This window comes from Drosophila subpulchrella, unplaced genomic scaffold (genome assembly GCF_014743375.2).
Source record: "Drosophila subpulchrella strain 33 F10 #4 breed RU33 unplaced genomic scaffold, RU_Dsub_v1.1 Primary Assembly Seq354, whole genome shotgun sequence".
Lineage (NCBI taxonomy): Eukaryota > Metazoa > Arthropoda > Insecta > Diptera > Drosophilidae > Drosophila > Drosophila subpulchrella.
Window position 1 is genome coordinate 1,416,863 of NW_023665577.1, and position 13,583 is coordinate 1,430,445.

Genomic DNA, 13,583 nt, shown 5'->3' on the forward strand with positions numbered 1-13,583 from the left:
AACTATATTATTTATTGTACTCTGTTGCCAAAAGTTTTAAACTTAAGGTACAGGGAGGAATCGGCCATAGTTGCTAAGGCTTTCGGCCATGAACTATATATTCTTGAGAACACACGTAATCTTTAGATATGAAAAGAAATTTATTTCATAACGTGTTAACAAGTTACATCAGTAGTCTTTAGTTATGCTAACAAGCAAACAAATGTAATTTATAACGTATTTATGTAAATATTCAAGTAAAGTAATCTTCTTGAACAAGCAAATAGTATAATATATTTTATAAAGCATTTGTCCTATATACAATTTCTATATAATTATTTAGCTGTACAGTTCGCACTAGAACAATAAATCCTTGTTGTCATCATATAGGCTCTCCCAAGCTTTCAATTTGGACCACTCGGGCAGTTCGATAACCTTCAGGTCATCACTTATGTTGAGGCACTTGATGACCTCGTCCGATTTTCGAACTGGCTCTATGGTCAGAGTGTCCATTCCGTTGATCTTCTCGCTATAGGGATTTCCCGTGGCTGCAAACTGGGTCCAGATACCCACAGTTCGCTCAATGTTCCGGTATTCGCGACTTTCCTTGGGCAATCGACGGGCCAGCAGACTTGTGAATTGGTAGGCCAAATCGTCTGCATGGCTCACGCCCTTAACACCACGACCCATTCGCATAATGCGGTAGGGGAAGATGAGCTCGTCGGAGTCGAAATCAAATCGGTAGAAATATACAGGGGCTCCAGCAGCATGGTTGTGACGGGAGTGGACCACCCGCAGGGCCGGAAACACGAAGTAGTAAATCGAACAGAGCTGGAAAAATATGAAAATGTATAATTAAGAGATACATTTCTTAAACATCACTTACATCCATGTAATTGTCGGGGTTGCTTTCTGCTCCAGTGCGATGAGCATCACGGATCTTTACACTCCACGAATCCAGCTTTTCTTTGCTGGGCTCCGTGGCCAGCAGTTCCCTGGGAATGAAAGGAGTGCCAGCATCAACTTGCTGCACCACCTGTGGCAACATCTTGACCTCTGCGAATTACAATTTAAATTTTAGCTAACTTCAATCAAGTGAAAAAGATTTAATCCACTCACCCGGCACCCACAGTAGTCCCTCGTAGGAAGTGTTTCCTATCATCATGGGAATGGAGTTGCTCCAGGCGGTCTTCATCATCTCCTTTGGCGGCTTGGGTATCACGCACTCGGGCGTCGAGAATGGTTCCAGAGAGGGCCCAAAGGCAAACATAATCTTATTCATTCGATCCTCCAGGGTCAGCACATTTTCCTCGACGCGTATGAGATCTTTGGCCTTCACAGTCTGGAGGAACTCCAGCACATCCTTGTCGTTGTCCTCGCCCTTGTAGCCAACCAGCTTGGCTATCCTGTAGGGATTATGGGTGATGTCCCCATTGTAGGACCAAGGACAAATGGCACTGCCCGACTGCAAGATACCACGATGGAATAGTCCTTGGGTCTGCTCGGTTATCATCATGTAATGAGTCGAAGCACCTCCTGCACTTTCTCCGAAAACGGTGATGCAGTTGGGATCTCCCCCGAAACTAGCGCAATTATTCTTGATCCACTTGAGGGCCAACACCTGATCCTTGAGGCCAGCGTTTCCAGGTACATTTAGCTCCGGGGACTTTAGACTCATGAAACCTGTATTGGAATGAGACAGTTAGTAAGAATATTTTCTATAAGATATGAAGCATACCCAAGGCTCCGAGACGATATTGAATGGTGACGAGGACAACATCTTCCTTCATAAAGTAGTCTGGGCCATACCATTCCCGATTGGCCTCGCCAATGATAAAGCCACCTCCGTGGATCCAAACCATAACCGGACGGGGTTTATCGGGCTTCACCTTAAATTGACAAATAATTATAAAAAGTTAGTCAACATAATGGCTTCTTTCTCTCAAATAGAGATTATAATCAAAGCTTACAATTTTGTTTAGCCATTGCAGAGAATTACCTTTAAACTTTGAGCGAACATTGTATCTCTAAAGATTACACAGTTTTTATCTCAATTTTTTAATCTGTCAACAAAATATTTGCTTTTGTCTTGAATAAAGGTGGCATCATAATTTAGCAGAGTTGGGGCTTTTATAAATTTTAAAATTAGTCATTATAAATGCCTATTTCAACCACAACAATTACAATTAATGTGAAAAATTATAAAAAAAAAGAATTGGCAATCAATCAATAAATTGTAAGACAGAGAAATCGTTGTTTAAAGTGATATTCATTATACCCTTGCACATATGTACCCACTTACTAATTAGTGATTGAAAAATGACGTGGTTTGGTTTCGTCATACTCACATTGTTGGTATAAACATTAAGGTAGAGGCAGTCCTCGGATCCCTCGACCTTATCCATGACGAATTGCACCTGGACGGCCTTATCCTTGGGCTGGCTGCAGTCCCGAACCCCCTCCCAGGGGGTGGGCCTCTGCGGGGCCTTGAACCGCAACTCCCCCACCGGCGGCTGGGCGTAGGGGATACCCTCGAAGCTGAAGTAGGGCACATCGTAGAGCGACAATCGCTTGACACCCCGCACTTTTCCATACTCCGTCTCGGCAACTACGGTCTCGTTGGTGGACTGACGATACTGCTGGACTTTATGCTCGATGGTTCTGCAATTGCACGATAGCACATATAATTAGCATAACAATATTGGGCTCGACTAGCACCCGGATAATTTGATATTTTTGTCACAAAGTCAATTATTTTAATTCATTCTCAAAGCCACATGCCAGTGGGCAGACTGCATGCATTGCATTAAATTTAAATTGTTTTGCTGCTGTTCATCACATCGCATCCCCCAGACCATCCCAACACTTTACAATCCATTTCTCAGCTGGAGGAAAACACTTGGAAAAATGTTTTTAGGTTAAGGTTTTGAAAAGTATTATAGCAGAGATTGAACATTTTTCTTAGCCCTAAAAAAATTATTTACTTTTTCATCACCGTAAAATTTAAAAGTTAAGTTAATTTCTAGTTCTTAGTTATAAAAATATTTTTTCGGAAAATTCTTTACTTTAATGGAAAGAAATCTATAAATTTCGGACAATAAATGCGTTTTGTTGAGTGCACACGTAGCCAGAGTTGCCGGCTCAGCCAGAGTACCAGGTTTAGGTGGTTCAGTCGACCGTGTGGTCCACCTGCTAACCAGGCACGTCTGTCAGTGATAGATTAACACAGTCCTGTGCTTCTGCTGGGGACCATTGGAGCAGTAGGTACTCAAAAATTAAAGCCAGTTCTGTCCTTAAATCATTTGAGGTTAAAGTGCAGACTACCTCTTGGACTGTTGTTAATAAACATGAAAGTGTAGGCATAATCTTGTGAATATATAATGAGCATGGGCAATTATTCTGCCTTATCAGCAGCTGTCAGCTTGTTATCATAGGCCAGGCTCTTAAGTAGAATTAATTATTTTATTTCACTTTAAAAATAAATGCCTTTAATCAGAAAGGTCCCGAGCATCGTTCAGTCAGGTCTATTGACGTTTAAGAATACACTTTAAAATAAAATTACTTGCTGGGAATTAATTGAGTTGTGTGTATTTATTCTATAAAATATTAATCACGATGATAATATGAAAAATTGCTGGTAATTATTCTGAGCCCTACACAGACTTTTAATTGCATTACATTGGGGCAACAAAATGAAATCACACCTATTTAGCTGTCATCGTGATAAAATGTTAATTTTTCCAATTACTGGCCATAGATTTAAAGCGAAATGCCGTGAATCGAGCTGAAACTGAAACTATTTTTGCCAATCGGCTTCATTATCAAGGTTAATGCGTGATAAGAACCGAACCAGTGTATGAATGACTTTGAAAATATAATAATTATCATTGCATCCACAGCAAGCTCAAGTCAATATTTAATTAATGTTATCATCTATTGACATGCTACTCGGTTTTTAAATTTAAGGGTGCAGTAATCAGTATTTATTTTACAGATGCTTACCATCGTGGAACTATGCAGTCAGTTACCCAGCTGCTCGACCCATTTGCTTACACAAAATGATTTTGTATATCGATTTAATGGCAAGCCCTGATATTACGGGCTTATGTGATAATAAATACAAAATATCTTTTACGTTATACTGATTAAGTAATAAAAACAAATTTATGATTTCAATCGATTAATGGTAACAAGTGACAGTTTTATTACCTCAACAAAAACTTTTTCGTAAAGAGTACGTAAAAACTTTTTCAGTTAACGCTTTTGATGGGCTACAATGATTTGCAAAATTATGTAAATAAATTATTTTTGTTGCCTATAAGATTTGGAGGATAAAATGAGTCTTAAGATATAAGTGATAAAAATATAACCGCTCATCGCTTTGTGTTCGATTTGTATTTCGCAATATTGTTCAGTAAAATAATCTTGTATCTGCCTTCATCGATGTTCCCTGATGACCTTACCCTACCTATATTCATAACGATTGCGTAATTCTCTGAAATCTAATCTCTCGGCTGCAAAGCTGCCTCAATTAGAAAGCTAAAATTAATAATTCCTACCATCCACAGAATTACTCATGCCTGACAGCGAAGAACAGAAATTACTACAAAAAAGGCAAATAGAGCTGAGCAAACAAAAAACCCGAAACTCGAACCGCCACAATTGACAAAGCCAACCACAACAAAGGCACCCACAACAACAGCAAGCGAAGGTATAGGAAGAGCACTCTCCGGCATTAATAAGCTATAATTTAATAAATAATTCCCGGCATTAAGGTCAACGTCGAAACTTACTTGAGGCGCCAGCGCAGGCGCTCCACAAAGCCGAGGTTCTTGTGCATATCGAATAGACTAGTTCACCAGGCGCGATCCGATCGATTTGCTATACACAGATATGGCCACGAGCTGCGGACTGTATCGCGCCAGCGCCAAACCGAAACTGAAATTAAAAACATACTTTTTCACATCGAATTCCAGCGGCGGAGCGTCCGGCAAAAAAGCGCGCAAAATAGGCGAAAACAAGTGAACAAAAATTATAGAAAAAATATACTACATTAACACAAATATCAGAATACAAATTACGCGAAAAAGAAGAGCGTCGAGAGCGGTGGAGAGAGAATAAAATATACAAAAGAATACAAAAAATGGTATTTCAAGTGCGGAGCCGAGATAAACAGAATAACTGATATAGCAGCAACCGATCATCGAGCGTGGGCTGTCGGGTGGAAAATGGGCGAGGGGCGTCCTAGCGAATGCATAATTAATCAGCACTGCAAAAAAAATGTTTGTTCAACCCGGATTAAACATATAATCATAGTTTTTCAAACTAGAACAAGTATCTGAATCTCTTAGCTAAGTATCTTCGAGATAGAAAAGCATACAAGTTTTAAAGGCTAACCAATTATTCCACACTATTAGCTGATATATCTTAAGTATCCAAGTATCTGAAACTATTAGCTCAGCCATCCTAAGTATACTTGTCACTAAATGAAGGGGAAAAGAGGGAGGGCCGCCCACTGAGTGGGTCAACAACATTTTGATCGCGCCGGCAAAACTACTGTAAACAAACAAACTGATGTGTTTTATTTTTGTTTACATGGTCACCAAGCTTTCGACTGGAGTGGGGCGTTGCCAAAAAGCTTTCGATCAGCTTAACTGCAGAAAAGTTGACAGTGGGCCAAATTCCTTTTTAATCGCAAAAAACACGACGTTTTAAATAAACAACTCTTATAAAGTAAAATTTGAATTTTATCTTTTTGATAAGTATTAAAAAGGTTTAAGCATCATAATAGTAATTAATTCAACGATCGCAAAAATAATTAAAATTTTAACACTTTTTATTTTTTTGTTTAAGTAAAATTATTACAATCTATTAATATATTTTTTTAAATATGCTTACAAACTTTTATTTTAAGTTGAACCTCTCAACTGCCAAAGTCATTTTTTAATTCAATATTTTTCGAACAAATTTGCATTAAAGCCAATTTAATAATATCCGCATTTCATAAATAGTTATAAAAATTATAGCAAAATAAACTTTCAATTCCTTCTAATTGCATTACTATATAGTCGATTCCACACCTCCAAGCCCTCCTTTTCGAATTGCGTTACACACTCCACCTCCTGTCCAATATTTAAGACCTTAAATGGGGACTTTGGGGAGATGGGCAGCCACTGGTCAGGGCCCGTCTCCGGACAGTTGGGATCCCCGGTCTTGGCAAAGGTCGTCAAAATGCCCATCATACGCTGGATGGTCAGGTATTCCGCGGAATCCAGCGGCTGTTTCTTTTGGCCCTCCTTGTGAAAAATGTAGCCCAAGTCGTCCGCATGGCAAACTCCGCGCTTGATGTCATCGCCGCAAAGCTGGTTTCGCATCAGGTTCAACTTTGGCGAATCGAAATCGAACCGGTATAGATAGGTGGGTGCTTGGGCGTGGGATGATCTAGAGAGGACCACCCTGTGGATGCCGTGCCAAAATAGCTTGTAGCTGAAGAGCTGGAAGATAGAAACATATTAATTGGAGTGTTTTATTAATCTCTGAATTCTTTATTGATAAGTCCTTATAACAAGTAAAATCAATTATTTATCAAATTTACTCACATCTAGAATCTGTGTGATATTGCACTTGGTGATTCCCCGGGGCCCGTAGTGATGTTTCACCAGCGCATCGGCGGCGGTTTTACGCTCCTCGACGCTCATCGAGCGATATAGCTCGTGGGGCAGGACCATCGCCGGTTCCTCTTTGAGCAGATCCAGCATATAGCCATTGTCCAGCCGGCAAAAGGGGTAGCACACCAGCCCCTCAAAGGAAGTGCCGCCCAGGAGCAGAGGCACTTGGCAGGACCACGCCTCCTTCATTAGCTGCTGAAAGGGGGCTTGAATGAGTCCTCCTACAACGGGAACAAACGGGTTGAGGAACCCAAAGCAGCGATCGCGGACTGAGATGAAATCGTGACCCAACAACCTTTCTGCTTCTACGCTACGCAGGAACTTTAGCATCGAGGACTCTTCTACGGGTCCTTGATAACCAGCAGCCATGGCCAGGCGGCAGAACAAACTCTCTCTTTCGGGAGCATCCACCCAGGGACTTAGCATCGAACCAGACATCATGATGGCCTTGTGGAAGAGACCCTTCGCCTGAGGCAGACACATCATAAAGTGCACCGAGGCAGCCCCAGCACTCTCACCAAAAAGCGTAATATTCTGCGGATCTCCGTTGAAATTCCGGATGTGCTGGCGTATCCATTGGAGAGCTAGCAACTGGTCCTGAAGTCCCGCATTGCCCGGAACATTCGACTCGCAACTCGGCAGGCTTAGAAATCCCAGTGAGCAGAGGCGATAGTTGAATAGCACGTATACAACATCCTTGCCCATCAGGTAGTCCGGGCCGTATTTACTTCTTATAGCGCCGCCCGTACGAAATCCTCCGCCGTAGATATACACCATAACGGGCAGGGGTGGCTGCGATTCATCGAACTAGGGGGTCATTGAATTAAGTTTCTGAATGCTTAATTAATAGTTTAATTTTTTTCTTAAAACAAGCCATTAATGCCATTATTTTTAAGATGATTGATGGTTCTTTTAGGATAGGGGAGGATATAGGGAATGAATCCCCCACTCTGGTTAAAAAGTATATGTAATATGTATTTTGTTCCAAACTTTGTGATTTCAAGTCAACAAATTTTTTTATATCACCCCTCATTCCACACCGAAGTTCTGGATTCGCCCCTGGCAAAACCAAATGCTTTTGTAGTAGAAGGGCGCACTAAGAGATTTCAAGACCGCCTAAATCTGTTAGGTCTACTCACTACACTGCTTATCATATTTAAAAAGTCTATATAGATCGTGTGCATGAAATTTGCCATCATAAAAGGTTATTTTTCCAGTTGATAAGCAGCTACTATCTTGCTTGAGTTTGGTCTCTGTGTGGATCTCCGCTCAGTCAAAGTTTTATATTACTCGAGATCGGAGATGGCGTCCAACTAGTAGGAGAATTTGTTCTAGCCTCAAAGTATATGCCTTAAATTTACATAATACTTGCAGTAACGAAACTACCCCGGTGGTGCAGACGACACATGGCAAAGTGCGGGGAACACTTCTAAAGGGGATATACGAAGATCAGTTTTACGCTTTTGATGGTATTCCCTATGCTGCTCCCCCGCTAGAAAATTTGCGCTTCAAAGAGCCACTTGATATTGAACCGTGGCAAGGGATTCGAGATTGCACCAAGCCGCTAAGCAAGTGCATACAAGTGAGCTCTTATACAAATTTGGTTGAGGGCTCCGAGGATTGCTTATATTTAAACATATCAGCAAAAACGGTGAGTTTTTTTTTCTAAAATTTGAGGGCGCGATCGTCTTACATCGTTAAGTGGTGTTTTTGTTTGATATAAAATCAATTCTAATTTGTTTTCCGTAAATCGTACAGTAAAAGGGTATATTTGATTCGTCGTCAGGTAGAAGGAAGTATATATATAGTTTATGAAGTATATTATTGATCAGGATCTCTAGACGAGCCGATCTAACCATGTCAGTCTGTCCGTATAAACGCTGAGATCTCGGAAACAATAAGAGCAAGAATGTTGGGATTAATCATGCAGATTCTTGGGCTTCCTACGCAGCGCATGTGTATTTTATCGGAGTGCCACGCCCACTCTAACCCCCATAACACTAAATCCTACCTAGCGCCCATATTTTCGAAAATTCGCGTTAATTCAAATTGATTTTAATGAAGCATTTTTTAGTTAGTAAATAAAAAATGGTTGCATGGTCTGTAGTACCGCGTTGATACGCTAAGTGGGGCCACCCGTTAGGTGCTGCGTCAAAAGATAGGCCATGAAACTTTATTTTAAAATTGGCCAACAGTTTATAGTTGGTTAGCTGATTGAAGCTATCTGATAGTCGGCATCTTTTTTTATATTCAACTTTACATTATTGCTTTATATTGTTAACGACCAAAACCGATATTTATAATAGCTACACAGCGAAAAGCCCTTGCCTGTGATGGTATTTATCCATGGTGGGCTATTTAAAGGCGGCGATTCCTCGAGACGAGCCTGGGGTCCGGACTATTTTATGCGAGAGGATGTCATTCACGTGAGCATCGGACATCGTTTGGGACCTTTAGGTGAGTTTTAATTTCTTTAATTTAATTAGTAAGAAAATCACATTGTAGCCCCCGCTATAAGATACCATCCGCCTTGAAACAGACACCTAATAAAAAATGTACCACTCCGTCGAGTTGAATTGTTATGGACAGTTTGCTTTATATAGTTAATCTTTAAACTTGAATTTCAGGCTTCGTCAGCTTTGCGGATACCTCGCTAAAAATTCCTGGTAATACTGGCCTTAAGGATATAATAATGGCTCTCCGTTGGATAAAGGCGAATTCATCCAACTTCAATGGTGACCCCGATAGAATTACCCTTTTTGGGCATAGCTCGGGCAGTATGCTCTGTCAGATGTTGCTTGCCAGTCCACAAACGGAAGGACTGTTTCACAAGGCCGTTCTTATGGCTGGTATTTCCATGGAAGTGAACAGCCTGCCTCAAGTGGAATACCGTCTGGCCAAACACTTGGGATACGCGGGAGAGAATGTAGATAGCCAGGTTCTAGACTTCCTTTTAAGGGCAGACGCGCACCTGATCGTCTCTGCGGACTTTTTAACTCCTGTAGAGAAGGGTCATGGCAATATGGCATTTAAACCTAGCATAGAGAGCTATGTGACACCGAATGCTGTTCTCTTGGCGGAGCCCATAGAACTGCAGCGTAACTCCTGGAGCAATCGCATTCCCATAATTTTGGGGGCCAATAAAGAGGAAGGATTAATTAATGTGACCACTTTTAAAACCAATCCCAAGGTCTTGCAGATGTTCCAGGAATATCCGGACCAAGTGCTTCCCAATGACCTTAAGAATCACTGCGATTCCGTGCAGAAGCGTGAGATGGGACTTAGAACGTTGGAGTATTTCTGCAAGGCCCATGGTCAAGAACTGAACTTGGATCACTTCGATTCCTTAGCAGAGATCTTCACTCACAATGCGTTCCACTTGCTAGACCGATTCGTCAAAGCCAGATTGGCTTTCGGCCAGGCACCGACTTATGTTTACCGATTTGCTTTCGATTCGCCGGACTTTAACTTCTATCGCATTCGATACTTCGGAAAGGGGCAGCGCGGAGTTTGTCATGTGGATGAACTAGGCTATATCTATGTATTACCGGCCACTTTCAAATTAGACAGGTCCCGGCCGGAGTTCTCCACGATATGGCGAATGGTATCAATGCTGGTGCATTTTGCAGCCACCTCGGATCCCAACTCTCACCTTACTAAACCTCTTGTGGATTGGAAGCCTGCGAGCTCTGGTACTCTAATGGTCCTCAACATCACCGAGGAACTAAAGTTTGTTCCTCTTTCCATGCCTAAACTTAAGTTCCACGATCACATGTTCGAACAGGCTGGTGTGGCACTTTTTTAGATGTGTTCACCTTATAACAAACCTAATTATGGCAGGGATAAGCCCCAACATAACCTTGGGTTATAGCGGTAATAACGAGAATAAAAGTATGTTTACAACTTGTGCACTTAATTCTCTTTCTAATTCGGTTTTATCACAATTGTGTTAAAATCATTTAAATATTTTCAACATAAACTAAAAGAATTTTTTAAAGTGTTATAATTGTCAAGATTCCTACTTTTTCCCCTGTTACTGAATTTGCTGCAAATGCTTATGAACTGTTTTTTTCCAATAAAAGAATTATAAATTTTACTCACATGCTTGGTGTACACGTTTAGGTACAGACAATCCTCGCTGCCTATGACTTTTCCCGTCCGCCTATCCATCTGCAGGGGAATCGGCCCTTCCTGCCGTGCATCCAGCTCCGAATTCCATCTATCCGCTGGTTGAGATGCCACGAATCGAAGATCCCCGAGAGGGGGCTTGGCAAACGGAATTCCCTCAAAACTGTAGAACACATCGCCATAGATGCCGCTCTGCCGGCGACCCTTCACTCTCCCCACTGACAGCTCGACGACCTTGGAGTCCTCCTCACCGGGTGAGGGGCAGGTAATTTGCCTGATGCCATTGCCACAATGCGGGTTGAGGAATCGAAAACATTTTATGCGGCATCGACTAATCGGCTGGCAGAGTTTCCACATGTCATAATCGAGTGCTTTGCTTTGACCTGTGGCGAACGGAAGACTGGATCAGGGCTATGTGGAGAACCCGGGTCCCCCAGAATGAATTTGAACAAATGAGGCCGATGAATGAAACTTTTTTGATTGCCAACTGAGTGGAACAACAATATTTAATTCCACAAAACGAATTTTGAACAATAACACCACAGAGATATAACTATTAAATTGAAGTTTAAAGCACCTCGATGGGCAACTCCTGGTGCTCGCAATCGCGACAACGACATCCCTTGCGGTGCTCCGCCTCTAGAAGATCAAGAAGCTGCTCATTGTCGCAGACTTTATATAGCATGTTGCCTTCATTGGAAACCTGGCTTTCATATGGTGACTCCGGCGGATATTCTTCTTCAACGTATTCCGGCTTCTCATCCTTAGCTTCCGGTACATCCTTCTCCTTCTGCTTGCATTTACGGAATTTCCGGACCTGGACATCAATTATTGGCTTATACCACTCGTAAAGTTTTGGTAGGGTGAAAATAGATACGTGTCCTAAAACAAATATTAGACTATGTTAAAAACTATACAATTAATATAAATGTAGAGAATATATAAGAACTGGTGACCTAATATTTCTCAATATTTAGATATTAGAAAATGTGAATAATCTTATTACAAATAAATTAAATAACAATGTACAAACCAATAAGCATCAAAGTCAGCCCGTTGAAACAATCGCCCAGCAAATTAATACCACAGAGCAAAGCGAATAACTTTAGGGAATCCTCCAACTTATCCACGAGAAACAATCCCATCATACGGTTTAACGTTAAGTTCAGATAATGAACGGCCATCCCGGCAAGTCTAATAGTGTCCTCTCGGGGAATTTCGATTTTCTCCTGAGTATACAGGCGTAAGATCTGATCATTGCTTCCGTCCTTCTTCCAGGCCTTCAAGAACTGCATCAAAAGGCGGTGACCGAAGGCCGCTAGGAGTACAGTGATTCCCGCCATGCTAACTACACTGATCACAGAGTGGACCATAACGTCCAGTAGCAGGAGCAGAATGCTCGTGAAGACGATCAGTGTTGTACGGAAGTTACGCCACAGTATTAGGTCCTTCAGCCTTTGCAGCAGCTGGATGGAATCATCATCCTTCTTTAAAGCTTTCGAATTCATATTTTACAATTTCTGTTGTTCCTTTACGGGTACTGGCGATTATGTAAGATTAAGTTTTAGATTTTCAGAAAGGAATAATTTTTCAAAGGCCACCAGATAGACAGGAAAACAAAATGAACATTACAATCAATGGTACATTTTTCGGGTTACTTGAAATATACCATATACGATCAAATTAAGCAAATGTTGTGAAAAACAGAATAATTAAAAAACAAAGCAACCCACTCTAATGTACAACAAATTGAAAAGCCATCGACTCCTAGGGTTCCATTAAAAATATTTGAACTAGTTTTTTGGGATTATTAAATAAAGTTGCCACAAAAAAAATAGCACCATTGTGTGGGCAGTTCTTTGTGCTATAGAATGGCAAATTTGTGCAATATTTTTAATATGTTTTAACAGTAAGTAGGGTTACATATCTAGTAACTCAAAAAAAGTGTGGTTACGCCCACAATGCAAATGGTTTTTGTCACTAAGAAACATTTATAATTAAAGTAGCAAAATTATGGGCAACAAAAATAGCACCATTATCGGTTTTCGGTTCAAACCTTCATTTATTCCAATTTTTTTGCTATTCTTTCGTTTTGTTGTATTAAAAATAAGTACTACTATGTTATTTGGTAAAATAATGAATAAAATAAAAATAAAAATGACTTAAAAAAAAATCTCCCTAGACTGCAAAGCATGGATGAATTTGAAAGACGTTGACTTAAATAAGGCCCACAATAATAGAGAAACTAATTTATGGTCTGGCGGCTGAAAATTGCTTATGTTTAGATAAAAAGGCCTTAAAATTCAATTAAACATTTTTTAATAAAATATTATTTCCAACACTGAATTTTTTTTAACCAATATTTTTGGAATCTTAATAAACCAATATGAATAATTTCAAAAAAATACCACGTTCGCGCGCAAGTAATCGATAAGTGCGCAGAGTGGATCGATAACTGCGCAGTTCCGCACAATACCGAAAAACTACAGCGAACAAAAATACTAAAATACTGCGTAATAAAATATTGCACCCCCCTTTCCAAAGGTTAATGCCACGTATTGCTCGAGCTTACCTGAATAAAAAAATACTGGGTTGACACAGAAATTTCTTTTAATTATTGTACGGTTCAATCCAATGGATATATGTATTGGTTGAATAAATATATACTACTCTATACCTATTACTGGATTTTGATTATTTATAACTACGTTTTAGTATCGCTGAATATTCATGGAGTAACAAATCGCCTTTCACAAAGACACTTTATAATGTCTGCAAATAAGATGAACGTACAAATTATTTCATATC

The 13,583-nt window shown here is 40.4% G+C and overlaps 4 protein-coding genes across 5 annotated transcripts; 1 reads left to right on the plus strand and 3 right to left on the minus strand.

Annotated features, from left to right (window-relative positions):
• Positions 1–247: 247 nt before the first annotated feature.
• LOC119559779 (esterase B1) lies at positions 248–4,917 on the minus strand. The gene is made up of 6 exons (XM_037872858.1): positions 4,773–4,917; positions 2,328–2,640; positions 1,718–1,868; positions 1,099–1,662; positions 866–1,035; positions 248–810 (listed from the first exon to the last, which is right to left on the minus strand). Exons 1-6 carry the CDS (start codon positions 4,817–4,819, stop codon positions 337–339), a joined length of 1,719 nt encoding a protein of 572 aa, XP_037728786.1. The 5' UTR covers positions 4,820–4,917; the 3' UTR covers positions 248–336.
• A 1,011-nt stretch (positions 4,918–5,928) lies between these two features.
• LOC119559780 (esterase B1) lies at positions 5,929–11,252 on the minus strand. 2 transcript variants are annotated; one of them, XM_037872860.1, is made up of 3 exons: positions 7,166–7,295; positions 6,579–7,115; positions 5,929–6,473 (listed from the first exon to the last, which is right to left on the minus strand). In XM_037872860.1, the coding sequence occupies exons 2-3, from the start codon at positions 7,086–7,088 to the stop codon at positions 6,018–6,020; spliced, it is 966 nt and encodes a 321-aa protein (XP_037728788.1). In that variant the 5' UTR covers positions 7,089–7,115; positions 7,166–7,295; the 3' UTR covers positions 5,929–6,017. The 2 variants fall into 2 exon arrangements, with proteins under 2 accessions (XP_037728788.1, XP_037728787.1); XM_037872859.1 differs by adding an exon at positions 10,749–11,252 and having other exon boundaries at positions 5,939–6,473; positions 6,579–7,454.
• LOC119559789 (esterase B1-like) lies at positions 7,914–10,743 on the plus strand. The gene is made up of 4 exons (XM_037872870.1): positions 7,914–7,963; positions 8,022–8,298; positions 8,954–9,104; positions 9,275–10,743. Exons 1-4 carry the CDS (start codon positions 7,950–7,952, stop codon positions 10,450–10,452), a joined length of 1,620 nt encoding a protein of 539 aa, XP_037728798.1. The 5' UTR covers positions 7,914–7,949; the 3' UTR covers positions 10,453–10,743.
• On the minus strand, positions 11,242–12,389 carry LOC119559794 (reticulon-1-A). The gene is made up of 2 exons (XM_037872874.1): positions 11,809–12,389; positions 11,242–11,657 (listed from the first exon to the last, which is right to left on the minus strand). Exons 1-2 carry the CDS (start codon positions 12,281–12,283, stop codon positions 11,344–11,346), a joined length of 789 nt encoding a protein of 262 aa, XP_037728802.1. The 5' UTR covers positions 12,284–12,389; the 3' UTR covers positions 11,242–11,343.
• Positions 12,390–13,583: the final 1,194 nt, after the last annotated feature.

Coding starts and splice junctions, on each gene's coding strand:
- LOC119559779 (XM_037872858.1), bottom strand. CDS start 4,819: ATGCACAAGAACCTCGGCTTTGTGGAGCGCCTGCGCTGGCGCCTCAA. Junction 1,036..1,098: donor GGGACTACTGTGGGTGCCGG/GTGAGTGGATTA, acceptor TGTAATTCGCAG/AGGTCAAGATGTTGCCACAG. Junction 811..865: donor ACCCCGACAATTACATGGAT/GTAAGTGATGTT, acceptor ATATTTTTCCAG/CTCTGTTCGATTTACTACTT.
- LOC119559789 (XM_037872870.1), top strand. Junction 8,299..8,953: donor TAAACATATCAGCAAAAACG/GTGAGTTTTTTT, acceptor TATTTATAATAG/CTACACAGCGAAAAGCCCTT. Junction 9,105..9,274: donor ACATCGTTTGGGACCTTTAG/GTGAGTTTTAAT, acceptor CTTGAATTTCAG/GCTTCGTCAGCTTTGCGGAT.
- LOC119559780 (XM_037872859.1), bottom strand. CDS start 11,132: ATGTGGAAACTCTGCCAGCCGATTAGTCGATGCCGCATAAAATGTTTT. Junction 7,455..10,748: donor TAAACGTGTACACCAAGCAT/GTGAGTAAAATT, acceptor ATGACCCCCTAG/TTCGATGAATCGCAGCCACC. Junction 6,474..6,578: donor ATATCACACAGATTCTAGAT/GTGAGTAAATTT, acceptor TCTATCTTCCAG/CTCTTCAGCTACAAGCTATT.
- LOC119559794 (XM_037872874.1), bottom strand. CDS start 12,283: ATGAATTCGAAAGCTTTAAAGAAGGATGATGATTCCATCCAGCTGCTG. Junction 11,658..11,808: donor GCTGACTTTGATGCTTATTG/GTTTGTACATTG, acceptor TATTTGTTTTAG/GACACGTATCTATTTTCACC.